Source organism: Camelus dromedarius, chromosome 14, assembly GCF_036321535.1.
Source record: "Camelus dromedarius isolate mCamDro1 chromosome 14, mCamDro1.pat, whole genome shotgun sequence".
Lineage (NCBI taxonomy): Eukaryota > Metazoa > Chordata > Mammalia > Artiodactyla > Camelidae > Camelus > Camelus dromedarius.
The window spans coordinates 27,622,669-27,637,917 of NC_087449.1; the positions used below are offsets into that span (position 1 = coordinate 27,622,669).

Consider the following 15,249-nt stretch of genomic DNA (forward strand, 5'->3'; position numbering starts at 1 on the left):
GTAGTTTGTATCTACTAATCCCAAACTCCTAATTTATCCCTCCCCTCACCACCTTCCCTTTTGGTAACCATCAGTTTGTTTTCTGTGTCTGTCAGTCTGTTTCTCTTTTGTAAGTAAGTTCATTTGTGTCATTTTTTTAAGATTTCACATATAAGTGATATCATATGATATTTGTCTTTCTGTCTGACTTACTTCACTTAGTATGATAATCTCCAGGTTCATCCATGTTGCTGCAAATGGCATTATTTTATCCTTTTTTTATGGCTAATTTTTTGTGATCTTCCTGAGTAATCCTGTGTCAGCAATGAGATGGTTTGGTGTCGGGCAGATCTGGATTAGAATCCAGCTCCATGATTTACTAATATTTTGACTTGAGGCTCGTGAGTTTATCAGATCAGACAATCCTGGACTGTTCAACTGTTTCTCACATTCATTAGATCTAAGTTATCTTTTTCATCTGGGTCATTTTCCTGCAAGTAAACTTTATTATTATTATTATCTTTTTTTTTTTTTTTTGGTCAGTGGCCTTTATAAACATTAGGCCTGGAATGGGACACAGGATTTCAGATACAATCTGACCAGAAGTGGCTCTTGCTATCTTGATCTGAACAGTGCATCCCAGCCCCAGGAGGCTCTGCAGCCTTGTGGTGCAGGCTCTAGAGAAGACCCATCTCTGGCTCTATTACTTACTGTGTGATTTTGAGCAAGTTACTTAACTTCTCTGTGCCTTAGATTACTCATAAGTAAAATAAGTATAATAGTACCCACCTAGACTGGTTAAGGGTGTTAAGTAAGTTAATAAACATCTAGAAGTGACTGGTACATAACACGTACTCAACAAATATTTACTTGGTTAATTTCTCCTTAGCAACCAAGTATTCTCTAAAAAAAATCTAGGTTACCATTGAGTTTACTTATACACCACTGAGAAGATATTTTTTTCCTTTCCTTGTATTTTTTTTTTAATTACAACATAATGGATATATAACATTATATTAGTTTTAGGTGTACAACATAATAATTTAATATTTGTATATACTGTGAAATGATTATCACAATAAGTCTAGTTAACATCCATCACCCTCTGCCTCTGGTGACCATCAATATGTCCTCTGTATCTATGAGCTTGTTTTTTTGTTTGTTTATTTTTTTAGATTCCACATATAAGTGAGATCATAAGATATTTGTCTTTCTCTGTCTGACTTAATTCACTTAGCATAATGCCCTCAAGGTTCATCCACATTGTCACAAATGCTTCATTCTTTTTATGGCTGCATAATATTCCATTGTATATAAATTCCACATATTTATCCATTCATCTATGGATGCGCACTTATTTAGGTTGCTTCCATGTCTTGGCTATTGTAAGTAACATTGCAATGAACCTGGGGGGACATATATCTTTTCAAGTTAGTGTTTTCATTTTCTTCAGATAAATACCCAGAAGTGGAATTGCTACATTGTATGGCAGTTCTGTTATTATTCTTTGAGGAACCTCCCTAATGTTTTCCATAGCGGCTGTACCAATTCACAATCCCATCAACAGTCATAAGTATTCCCCTTTCTGGACAATCATTAAGATACTAAGAATAACATTTTCTGAAGACTTACTATGTGTTAGGAGCTGTACTTGCATTATTTCCTTTAATCCTCCTAATATATCAACTAAGGCTCAGAAAAATCAAGTACCTCACCTAACAATATATATGACAGAGCCACAGCTAAACGCAGGCATGTCTGACTCTGGTGACCAAACCCTTAACCATTAAAACAGGCAACAGCTAATGCATTAATTATTTACTTTATCTACATCAGTCACTTAAAATCTTAACTGATGTATTCCAAGATCCAACTGTTTCCAGCTGCTTAGGCCAAATTCACTTCGTGCATATTCATGGTTGAAGACTGGACAATGGGCTGGGTGAATTCACCTATGTAAGTCTTTTCCTCAGTGACATTATTCTACTACTTAGTCCCTTTCACATGGTAGAACCCAGATTGGCTAAATTACCAAAATTTGTTGAAAAATGTCAAACAGGAAAGGTGGCATGGAGTAGTGGAATAGCCACAGGACCGGGAGTCCAAAGACCTGGTTTCTAGTCTCAGCTCTGTCACTAAAATGCTGCAAGACCAAGGAATTTCACCCTGCCTCTCTGAGTCTTGGTTCATCCATTGAATGAGGGCATTAGAGCAAAATCTCCATGTTCCCTTTTGGCTCTGGTATTCACTGACTGTCCAGTGGCAGGAAGAGAAGCTGAAGGTTGACCTTACCTTTGCGAGGCCCCCATTTATCTTCCAGATGCATACTGAAAGGAGGAGCGGTTCCATGAAACCTTAAATATAGCAAACACTCTGAAAGCCATTACCTTACAACATGATGTGGTCATCACTGCTCCCCTGCCCTTCTGGCTCTGGAGGGCTATTCCTGGAAGGGCCAGCAGCTGAAATAGTACTTCTGGGAAACTAAGCGTGGTGAAGCATGGGGAGCCCAGTTACTTTTTTCAGGCTCACAGGTGAGACATAGAGTGACCAGGGAGTGAAGACGCTTGTCCTCCAGGTGCTAAGGTACACTTAAAAATGATGACAACTAAAACGTAAACAGGCTTCATACACCATGTTGTCCTGTGATTTGATACTTCATTTCAGCTTCACAACAAACACTTACAGAAGGGAGGGTAGGTAATGGGTACTATATTATAACATAATAATATAATGTAAAAATACTATAATATAATGGGTGATTAAAGGAAAGAAATAGGCTAAGGACACACACACATTCTCTCTCTCTCTCATCTTCATAGGAGCTACAAAACTCCTAAAACTGCCTTCACTTTTATTTACGGCATTGGCAGGAGTTAATAATTAGAACCACCTCTTGAGAGCAATGAAGCAATCCTGTGACATTAAGCCTCTTACCAATGGTCCCATCTTCAAGGAAGGGTAGAAGTCTCATTAGAAATTAAACCCAGACCCCTCTCCCGTCCCATCCTTCACCACTCATCCCCGCCCCATCCCAGGTCCACTGCTCCAGCCACACCCAGCAATTCATGGACACACACTCTTCCGTGCCTCTATGCCCTTGCCTGTGTTGTTTCTTCTGCGTCAGAAGTCACTTCCCCTCTTTGACTGGTAAACTAATACTCATATTTTTTTTAGACACGTCTCAAATGTCATCTCATGAGACAACTTCTTTCATATAACCTCCAGTTATTAATGACTTCCTACTCTGCTTCCCCAAATTTGGATATCTCTAGATTATTGAAAAACACCAAAAACAGAGATTGTTAATTCATTTATTTCCAACCCTCACCCCATAGATGAGAGATCCTCTAGGGGGATGGACCATGATGAATTCATTTGTTTGTATGTCCAGTACTTAAGCCCGGCACCTAGCACCTAGGAGGTCTCAGTAGTACATGTGGAGAAATGGATGCATGACTGGATAGATCACTAACTGCCATGAAGACCCCTAGGTCATTCTCCATCAGGCAGAAATTCGATTCTAAAGGGTAAAGTAAGATAGTACGATACTAAGAGGATATGTTCCTGCCTCAAGTACTGGAAAAACCCTATTCTATCACTCGGGCAGGAATGAGAAGGGTGATAAGAGTAGACAGGATAAGATCAAAGGCTCAGGGTCAAGGAAAAAGGCAAAGCCCAGTCCAGAGCACCCACAGGGACTGCTTCCCTCAGCACAAGATGTAGTAGAATAGGTCCCACAGAACCTGGAAAATGCTGCGATTACCTGTGGCCAAAGGTTTCTCCAGACCTTCCAATAGAAATTACTAAAAACAGCACTGACATCTTGTGATACTAAGATAGAGCAGAAGTTTAGCAAAGCTCTAAATGAAAAACAAGCCTCACATTCTAAGGAATGAATGGATAAATCCTTGCAAACATGTCCAGTTCTAGTGGACAAATTCAGAACATTGAGTATTCACAGCTTAAAAGGGTTTTATAATACCCACAACTATGGATGGTATTGCTGGACTCAGGCTCCCAGCACTGGTCCTGATACATATTGCTGGTGAAAACCACTTGGGCATGTTTCCACAAGGGGATTTCCTCTTCTCTCCCCCAGGATTGAGTAGCATTCGTGGAACACTCCCATCTCTGGCTTATACTCTTACTTATTTCATCCTGGGAAGAGGAATCACTTAGCTGATTCATGAGACCTGGACAAAACCCAACATCCATGGGGCCATGTTAACCAGGAAATAGAGGCACAGCCTTGAAACAGGGTCAGTCCAGGCTTGCCATGTGTCTCTCTTCTTGAATCACCTGTGGGCTCTTTGAGTTTGAACCAACTGTGGGCCACTGCGCTCTCTGAGTTTGTAAATTTAGCAGATCAAACAGCAGATCAAGTGCTGAAGCAAGCCCTGCCAGATGACTTGTCTCTCTGTCCCAGCTCCTTGCCTGATAATGAATGGATCAAATCACTCTCATGCAGGTCCCAAGGTCCAGCCAGGTTCAGAAAAGAGGGCAGGATTCCCCCCCACGCTCTTTAAATTCGTCTAACCAAAGTCAATACTGCACTCTGCTTCAGGTGTCCCTGTGAACTGCCCTTAACTGGTTAGACTCTGGAGCAGAACAGTGGTGAGTGCTGGTATATCTACACCCCCAACACACACATGCCATGAGAAAATTCTTTATCTTTACCTACAATTTTAAGCCTACAGGACAAAAATATCTAAAATGCAGCTTCAGTTAACTGCAGTATTTATTTTACTTCATGAAAAAGTGAAATTCCCAATCTTTCTAAAGTATGTTGTTTAAGTTGTTTTTGTTTTTGTTTTGTTTTGTTTTGTGAAGGAGTCTGTAGTATTTCCTGTCACGGAAAGTCTGAGAGACTTGCTTCAGGAATGAGGTTGGACTGCGGCTCTCATTCAGATGGGGACGTGTCTTCCACAGAAGTCCTTTCTTAAGCGGCAAACAGGTTAGTGAAAAATGGATTGTGAGCACTGAATTTATGAAACAAAACCATTGTCTAACACCTACACCTAGTAGTATCATTGAATCCAATTAAATATTAGGAACAATGGAAGCCAAAGAGGGGCTTATTTATCAAATCCTTCATTCAAACATATATTCATTCATTTAACAAACATTTCAGCAGTATGTACTATGTGCCAGGTGATAGGCCCACAGTGTCTGATGCCTAAAACACGGTCTCATAAAGGGAGAGGACATCAGTTAAAAAAAACGCAGCCTCCCTCCCCTTACAGACCAATCTCCCTTCACATCTGCTTTATCATCATTTCTGCCTCTCTTTTAACAGTTAGTAACTCCTTCTAGTTGGGCTTTAAGTTTCTGAGTTGCCTGACTTCCCTGATCCCAGATAATGAATGACATATAAGCTAACACCCTGTACCCTTTTATGTAACAAGGCTCTTTCAGTAATGCAAATAATCACTCTATAATTCAGCCATGTTGTACACATGCATAAAGTGGCCTGCCCCAATAATTCAATGAAGCACTTTTCCCAGGAAGTGAAAAAGCAACTGGGACCTGCTGACAGAAAGCCTGGAGAATCAATTAGAACAGGTGGGATGTTGCTTATCTTCCTAAGGGTCCTTCCTCCCTGCTGATCTCTCTCTTCCTGTTTGCTTTTGATAGATGTTTAGGATTAGTTAGGTAACCAGGGAATGATTCACAGAGAACCGAAGGTCAAAATCTATTGACACAGATCATTTTATTGGACTATGGGCATCTAATTCCCTACAAAATACAAGCTTTGGGTTTTCTCCATCAATTCTGAACATTAGATCAATGAGTATAGTTTCCATTGTAAAGAAACTTGTATTTTATTCTTTTGATTCTCAAAACTATTTTTTTCCCCTTGCTTTGTATAATGTTCCCCATCCAAACCATCCAAATACTTCCCTGAAGGAAGACATTAGAGTAGTAACATTTTATCTTTGGAAACTTACAAGTAGTTACTTAAAACATTGTAAATTTCTTCCCTGTCCTTGAAATGCACCATATAAATATTGCATTTGATCCTTAACTTACACTTCATCAATAATTTATTTCAAAAATATCCCTCCATAAGACTATCAGTTGCTGAGGTGTTCAGTTTTCAGGGAAAGCATTTATTTACTGCATGAGCCCAGAAAGGCTGGTAAAGACTTGGCTAAAAGCTCCACATGGAGCGAATTATGGTAATTGTATTAATGCTCAAATCCACGGCGTGATGTTCAAATCTGCTAAAAGGTTTTGCACTATAATGCCCACACTGGATGGGCAATGATTCCACTAGAAATGTTTAACACTTCATAGGGAGGCTTCCGAGATTCATTTTTCATAGTTCCAAGAATTGCTACAGACTGTCTGGAGGTAGCTTCCAGAGGAGTTTCTGAAAGTCACAACTGAGAGTTCATATTCTCTTTAACATCTTTCACTTTTGGTTCAGACTGAACCTATAAGTTCAAGTCACCAGAAATGAAAATCAGAGGAAACATCACACAATTAATTTTGATGAATGGGTAAGTTTTAATTCATGTATGGTAATATTCTGGTTAATGATATGTCTCCTTAGGACATCCATTAAAAATACATTTACTTCACAGGCAAAATCTAATAAAGTTACTCTGGAAATTTTCTGCTAGATTAACATTATGGACTTTTAATGAATATTTCCTATAGGTATTTCTCTATTAGCAGAGTTAATATAGTAATTAAACATGGGTCTTATGTTGGGGGGGAGAGCACAAAAACATTAAAATAATAAGAAAATCAGAGCTGAAGTTGGACTCAAGTCACCAAAGATGCTGCTAAAAATCAGTAAACAACATTACAGCTTTTAAGAGCAAAAAGCTTGGACGTGCCAGTACCAGCATCTCAGTCACTCCTTCATCTACTTATTGATCAAATAGTAATTTAGCTACTAAAAACGTCCCAGACCTTGTTCTAGGACTTGGATCTTTCATATTTCTATCTTTATATTCTTTGAGCCATGAGGACTCCACCAGAGAAAGGCTGAGCTGAAATAACTTACTGCGTGACTCAGTCATCAAGGGCAGTTAGAAGCTGTAGTAGACACTGCTAGCTGTTCACTCATATTTAGTAGCACAACTCTCAACTGCTAGCTGGTCTCATGGATGGTCACGTGGCTACCTAGTCAATGACCACATTTCCCAGCCACCCTTGCAGCCTGATGGGGCCTTGTTAGCAAGTGCCAGTCGATGGGATGTGCTCAGAAATGACATGGCCCATTTCCAGGTTATGTTTCCTCCAAAATAATGTGGATGGATTCTTCTGGCCCTTTCCATTCTCCTCACTCACTGGCTGGGAAATGATGTGAATGGAAGCAGTTAACTTGGATCCAAAGTTGGAGGCTATGTTGTGAGGGTGGCAGGGCTGCCTGATAATCACTTACCTTTATGCTACTTCATAAAAGGGAAATAATCTTCCCTCTTGCTTAATCCACAGTACTTTTAAACTGTATTGTTATAACAGCCTAGCTTGCACACTAGATGATACAGAGTGTTTCTATTTATTCAGGTATAATTGCTCACCTGATAACAGTTTACTAGAATCGTAGGTCGTAACTCTACGAAATAAACATCTTTCTGTGAAATGCACATGAAAACTTGAAACTTTAATATATCAGCTAGCACTGTATGTAACTAGTTTCTGAATTCTTTTACCAGGTAGACTGCTATTAGTCAGTGACAACTTTACTTCCCAGTTAGTGCAACATAAAACTAGAGGTCAGGGACCCTACAATCTTAGTCAGGAACCAGTGGCTCATGTTCTACTTTCTGTCTTATTCCTGATTCTTCCAATTTTGAGCTCTTCAATTATTTTTTCTGTTCATGGCCCTGCCTAGTTCCTTGAACTTAACTCACAAAACATTTTCTTAGTACTGGCTGGAGATGACCCATACACATCCTTCTGATTATGCTATTCCCAGCTGCTCCATGCAAATAGCTTCTGGTGTCTAAGATTCCACATTTCAAGCTCAGTTCCTGCAAGCCCCAATACAAGGGCCTACTAGTCATGGCCTGCCCATCATAATTTACTTGCTTCTCTTAGAAAAAACAGGGCTGTGTTCCTATATTTTAATTCATACAAAAACAAACAAACAAACAAAAAACATCAATATCCTCATGTATTCATACACATAATCACAAAAATTACTATTTTTTACCTATTTTGCTGTAATTATCTGCAATCAAGTCTTCCAAACCAACCATCTTCCAGAAACTGTCATCCCAGCCTTCCTCTGCCAAGTATGTCCATTTGCACACCAGGGAGCAGAGAGACCTAAGAAATCGGGAGAGAAGTAGAACCAACAGTATGAGCCAGGCTTCCTTTATGTTTTGCCAAATACTTGCCCAGATATCTGCAGAAGTACTGAAAAAGTAGAATAAATCGAAATAGGTAATTATTCATCACTATTGAAATTAAAGTCTCCTCTGATACCTGTTAATGATTGACAGTATCTTCTTTCACTTTCAAAAGGGTCCCCGCCCTTTATTTAGATCCTGAACAAACAATGTATATAAATATTTGCGTTTGTATCTACATTCATATTAACATACATGACATTTGTGAGGGAAAGAAATTGCAGTATTAGTAGTGACTAGTTTCTTGATGATATTTGAGCATTATTATTAAATTTTAGGTATGATATTGGTAATTATGGTTATATTTTGAAAAAGGCTTCTATTCAAATGATACATACTAAAATACTGATGTATAAAATGATATATCATCTGGGATTTGCTTTGAAATAACAAGTGGAGGGGAAGTGAATGGCACTGTGGGTGGGGCAGGACTGTCCATGGGTTGGTGGCTGTGCGGCTGAGGGTAGTTAAATGGGTGTCTGTTATACTTCTTTGTTTTGTACATGTTCCAAATTCTCTATAATAAAAAAGTTTTAAAAGTGCCTGATATCAATGCAATCACTCTGTCTAAAGCAATATTTGACAGGAGGAAGATTTGATGCTGGATGTGTTTTTCTCCCCAGTTTCATTTCTCACCAATTCACTCTTAGTATTCTACACTCCAGTACTAAAGAATCAATTATTCTGGGCTCTGAAAAAGTTGAGTTCTTGCACACTTCTGTGCTGTTGCCCTACTTCTATGTGCTTGTAAAATTCTCCCCAGCTTTTTTACCCTGGTAACTCAAAACACTTCCTTTAACCTAGACTGAGACCCAGTTCTGGCTTAGGTTCTCCTCCTCTGAGATCACAGAGCATGCCGCAAATCTATCACAGACCTTATCACACTGTGTAGTTAACTGCTTCTTTATGTATCTTCTTCCCAAGAGTCCCCTGCCTTTCAATCTATTCTCCATTGTGTACAGAGCAAACTTTATGGAATAAAATCTAATGGTACCAACCCCTGATTGTTCCTCACTCCTTTCAGGAAAAAGCCCAGTCCTTAGCAGGGCTTGAAAGACCCTTTGTGATAGAACCATGTTGACTGCCAGCTTCCTCACTCACTGTTCCCACCCTTTTCCTCCATTTTGCAATACTGAATTATTTGAAGTTTAGCCAGTAAACAAAGTCAAGGACCTTTAGTTCCTCCTCAAGGGCTATAGATAATATTCTGAGCCATATCCTTTGAGCAGTTTTGCAGAGACTAAAACCCCAACCAGGTGGAAAAAGTTAACTGTATGCTGCCCACAGGCACGAAGACCCCAGAGCAATTGGAACCAGAAGGTTGATGATGCTGCATCCCAATTACCTCTCCACCAACCAATCAGAAAAATGTCCGAGAGCTGATCACACATCCCACAGCTTCCACCCTCCCCACCCAACCCAGGCTTTAAAAACCTTTCCCTGAAAGCCTTTGGGGAGTTTGGGTCTTCTAAACACCACCTACCTGGACTCCTTGCTTGGCGCCCTGCAAGCAACGTTGTACTTTCTTCACCACAACCTGGTGTCAGTAGATTGGCTTTACTGCACATGGGCAAGAGGACCCAAGTTTGGTTCGGAAACAATTTTGGCAACCCAGATGGGCCAATTATTTGAAGTTTCCCCAATGGGCCTTGATTTCTCACTTCCCTGTGCCTCGAACTCTTTGCCTCATTCTGCTGTGTTATGCATCTAACTGCTAACTAGCCTTCATGACAGTCCAGACTGCCCCTTGTCATGAAGTTCCAGTGGAGGGTAAGCTGAGTCCAAAGCCTCTTCTGCAAGTTCAGTGTGGATGTACCCATATCTTAACACTTAGCAGAGTAACTGTCTTTGTCCCTTCCCTTCTCTATCTCTCCTGCTAAACCAGCAACCCCTTCAGAGCAAAACCAGCCCTAATTGTCTCCATATTACCAGTACCTAGTCCACATTCAGCCATATGGCAAGGCACAGTGAATACTGATTGAATGGAAGCTCTGGAGAATGAATATGATCTGTCCACCTTACCACAGGTAAATGAGCAACCTGGGGAGCTCATGTAGTTTTAAGGATAAATCAAAATCTGTCTATCTCATAAAGCCAACAGTCGAGGCCTATCTCATTCAGTCATTCACATTGACTCACTCATTCACTTGCTGACTCAATATTTAGTATTCAGTCCCTATGACCCTGGCATTACACTAGGCCTTGGGGAACCGGTTATAGGCAAAAGACCTGGTTGGCTGCTGTCTTAGAAGCCAGTGTAATTGGGGAGACAGCAAATGATCAAATAATCACACTGAAAATCACACACTAACAAAAATGTTCTGAAGGAAGCGGAGAGAGAAATGAGAACTTTTAGCAGGAGAACCTGATGGGAGAAGGGGTGAGAAAGTGTTAGCGAGGGCTCCACAGAAGAGGTCACATGTTATGAGACTTAAATGTCTTTAGAAAGCAAACGAATGTTATACATTATCGATTATTCTCAGAGGTGGCATACAAGGCAGAACACATTGAGCTAAGCTAAGTGGTACAGATATAATGAAGGAATACTATTGCCCGCAGGAACTTAATACATATGTGCCAAACCGTTCACCTTACTTGAGCAGGATAATTTTTTGAGGTCTAAAGAAAGCAGCCACCTATGTAGCATGTTCTGAAGAATACGCAATAGGACACATATGTATCTTATACACACAATGCCTGAAATCGCAGCTTTTAGAAATGCTGATAGCTCGCTGAAAAGAGCAATGCAATGGAACAAAAGATGGTGTGGAAGGACTGCTTCTAATGATCCATTAGGACAACTCTCCAGATGCCCCACTCATTTGCAGATTTCTGTGTCTCTACTGACTGTCCCCTGTCTTGATTGACCATTGCTCCTTTCACTCATCCATGTCTACTTTGGAAAACTCCACATCATTCTTATGGTCCAGCTCCTCTGCACAAGTTTCCTCACTACCTCCAAGCTAACGTCACAGCTATCTCCTTTGAAGTAACATTATAACTTGGAAATACTGCACAGTAGTTCTTAACAGCTGAAGCAGGTTGAGCTCACGGCCCCAAGTCTTCTGCTCACCACACATCCACATCCTTTGCCACTTAATTTGTAGTGCTGTACCCTCCTTCTCCCAACCATCACACCATAGGCAGGGCCTTGTTCCCCACCCCTAGACTTTGGATTCTGTCATGTAACTGGGCCCACAAAAATTGAGGCAGAAGTGATCACATTCCAGTTTCATGTCTAAGCTTCAAGAAGCATTATGTGCTTCTACTTCCTCTCTTGCACTTCTGGAATTGCCATGAGAAGCTCATGTGGGGTTAGCTCACTGGTCCCAGGAGGAGGATAAGAGATATGTGGATTAGAGCAATGATCACCAAGCCCAGCCTGTATCACACATCCCCAGGCAGACAAGACCCAAGTGAGTGAATCCAGCTGAGAACAGAAGAACCACGCTGCAGAGCACAGCCTAAATGAACTACCCATGAGCCAAATAAATGATTTTTGTGTTGACCTACTGAGCATTGGTTTTGGTTTATAACAGAGCAACAGTTAAACAACTCAAGACTTTGCAGCATAACTAAGTTATTCCAGGTAGATTTTTCCCTTCAATAAAGGCAATGAGAAGGATGTCCAGTTCTTATAGCAAATGAGAATAAGTGGCCAGAGAGTATGCTTGGAGTGAAGGTGACTGAGCCCAGGTGGCAGGAAGTTTCACAGCTGCAGATGCCTCTGGCAGCTCCAACTTCCATTAGGGTTATTCAAACATGTGAGGATCCATTTCATTTTAGTCTCTTTAAATCAACTTTTGGGTAATACAGATGTGTAAAAGCAGCAGAATTGGCAAAATTTAGAGAGTGCATCTGAAGCTACATATTCTCCAGAAATCTCCAGTGAGAGGGAGCAAGTAAAGGACTTTATCTTGTCAGTAAGTAAAGGCAAGCTACCAGCAGCAGAACAAAAGGTTTACCTCCCTCTGAGGCTTCTATTAAGAACAAGGTTTTGTCATCTTCTCAGGTGTTTCAGAAAATTACCTGCTCTCTCAGGATAAATATTCACCTTTAGGCAGGCTGACCTAACAGCCCGTGCGTATGCGTGCATTCCCGCACGCAAGCATCATGGAGGAAGTGATTTGTAGAATTAGAGTTAAAGATAGAGGTCTGAAAAAGACAGGGGCAACACCAGAGGCTGAGTTGCTTCAAACATTAGCAGCAGGAAAGGAGAGCTGCTGCTACCTAGGGAAAAGGGGCCATGCACATTTGCTCACTGCTAGCCAGAACGCCAGGGCAGAAACCACTGATCTTTCACTGCTTTCAGACTGTTAATGTCAAAGAGACAAAAGAAGCCTATATTAGAGTCAAAAGAACATAAATTAATGAGCAGGAAAAACAGAAATAATACCTAACTTAAGGGACTAGTTCACCTGAGAGAAGATCATACATAATAATACCTCTAAGAGGAAGGTCTCAATGAAGTAGAAATGATGAAAAAATTGGAAGAGAACATTAATCATGGAAGCAATGAGAAGTCAGAAGAGGGCAGCAAGAAAGATTTTCTGAACTAAAACCACTAACTTTAAATTTTATTAAAAATTTTTGTAGAAGAACTAAAAAATAAAAATTAGGCACTGTTAAAAACTGAATTAATGATGTGGAAAAACAATTGAATGATATATCTTACTACACGTAGACAGAAAGGAAGAAATAATGAGGGAATAAATAAGAAGCTCAGAGGGCAGATCCAGCAACTGAATGTAATTCCAGAAGGGATTTTTAAAAGGACAAAAGAAAAAAAAAGAAAGAAAAGATGAAGGAGATGTTATAATTAAACAAATATAGTACTATCTTTTTTTTTTTCAATACTGGATGAAGCAAGATTTAAGCCTGCAGATAAAAAGTCTCATTAAGTTCAGTAAGTGAATCCAGGAAATACTTGAATTTCAAGCGTAAACAGAAAATTATACAAGCTTCCAGACAGAATGAATAAGTTACTTACAAAGGCAAGAGATTCAGCCTAGCTAAGGAATTCTCATCTACCACTCTGGAATGTAGAAGACAGACGAACAATGTACAGACCATTAAGAAAAATGATCCAAGAATCCTATACCCAGACAAAATAGTATTCAGCTGTCAGGGAAAAGGAAAACATTTCCAATGTGCAAGGCTTCAAAAGTAAACTTCCCGTATATGTTCTCTGAGGACAATACTTGAGAAAGAACATAAGCAGAAAACAGTTGGTTCTGAGCAGCTATCTCATCATAGGAGACAGCAAATCAAAGACTCGAGGAAGCAGTGGTGGTGAACCCTGATATTAATTCATTCTCTCTCTCTCTCCATGTATATAGTATATACATGTGTGTATATGTATGTACATAGATATATACATGTATGCATGAGTGCACACATATCTAAATCTGAATAGATGATGATAATGTAAACAGGAATTTGTAATATTAAGTTTTCTTGAAACACAACAGATGGGCTATATAAGAAGGAAAATCTAATGATACCCTGGAATTGAAAATAGTAAGTTAGCAAAATGTTGAAGTCAGACATTGGAGAAAGGGTACACAGGGAAAAAACCTCCATATGTGAGGGCAGAACATAAGTTTAATGTTGGTTGTAAGGAATGAGAAGGTAATCTACTAATGGAAACAAAAAGTAGAGCATTCAAATTAACAAGGAATAAAAAGGGAATAAAGAGAAAATTAATAATGAAACCAAACTAAACCAATCAAAACAAGAAGAAAAGGGAGAGGGCGTGATGTAATATACATAGAAAACAAAAATAAGATAAAAAGAAGAAAATTAATTATTTCAGTTATTACAACAAGTGTGAATGAGCTGAATTCCACAACTGGCTAAAAGATAATAATCATATTGGGGTTAAAATTAAGCAATATCTTCTTTACTATATAGATTTTTTAAAATGTGGTCAAAAGTTTTTTTTTTTTGAGGTGAACAAAGAAATAACAAATACAGACTTTTAACAACATGACAATATAAATATTAGCTAGAGTAGAAAACACAATAAAAAATATTAGCAAGACAAAGTGAAACACTCCATAATGACAAAATGCTCAATGAAAAATACTATTCATTAAATTTTATGAACTGAACAGCATAATATGAAATATATTTATAAAGTGAGAGCTCCTAGAAAAAAAAACACTTGAAAACAGACACAACTTAAAGATTTTATTATTCTTTGAGGATTTGAAGAAACAGGTAAACCAAAAAAATAATAATTAACACTATTACTGAGGAATTAAAAGACTCAAAAATAGTCAGGAAACTCAATTCTGTATATTCACATGGGAAAGAGAAAGGAAGAATGTTTTATAAAACAAGCAGAGAGCAGACAGGTAAAGTGGTATTTTATAGAGAAATTTAGAGTTTTAAAGCATTTTATTGGAAAAGAAAGATGTCTAAAAATTAATAACCTAAGCAGTCAACTTAAGAAATTATGAAAAGTAGTAATAAACAGAAAGAAAGATCAAAAAGGGGTAGTAAAGATAAAGGCAGATGAAAGATATAAAATAACAAGAGAAAATTCAGGGAATCAAATGTGATTCTATGAAAAGACAAATTAAACACAAAAGCCTCTAGTACAATTGAGGAAAACAAAAGGAGAGAAGACAAAAACAACAAATACGAATGAAAATGAGAGCTATAACTACAGATAAAGCAGATATTAACAGAAAGAAAAGAATTACATGAATAACATTATGCTTGTAAATTTGAAAATTTAGATGAAACAGACAATTTACTACAAAAACAGAACTTATCAAAACTAATTAAAAAACAGGAAACCTTAATAAATTAATTACCATTAAGGAAACTGAGTCAGCAGTTGAAAGTCACTCCTGAAATAAAACTTCAGCCCAGATGGCTATACTAGAGA

The 15,249-nt window shown here is 38.8% G+C and overlaps 1 protein-coding gene across 7 annotated transcripts in view; it reads right to left on the reverse strand.

The window, feature by feature from the left end:
- FGGY (FGGY carbohydrate kinase domain containing) overlaps positions 1 to 15,249 on the reverse strand; it is a 389,035-nt gene that overhangs the window by 238,495 nt on the left and 135,291 nt on the right. For all 7 annotated transcript variants that reach the window (XM_064493531.1, XM_031465233.2, XM_064493532.1 and 4 more), the window contains one exon: positions 8,153 to 8,268. In XM_064493531.1, coding sequence (XP_064349601.1) covers positions 8,153 to 8,268 — 116 coding nt within the window. The remainder of the gene's footprint in view (positions 1 to 8,152; positions 8,269 to 15,249) is intronic.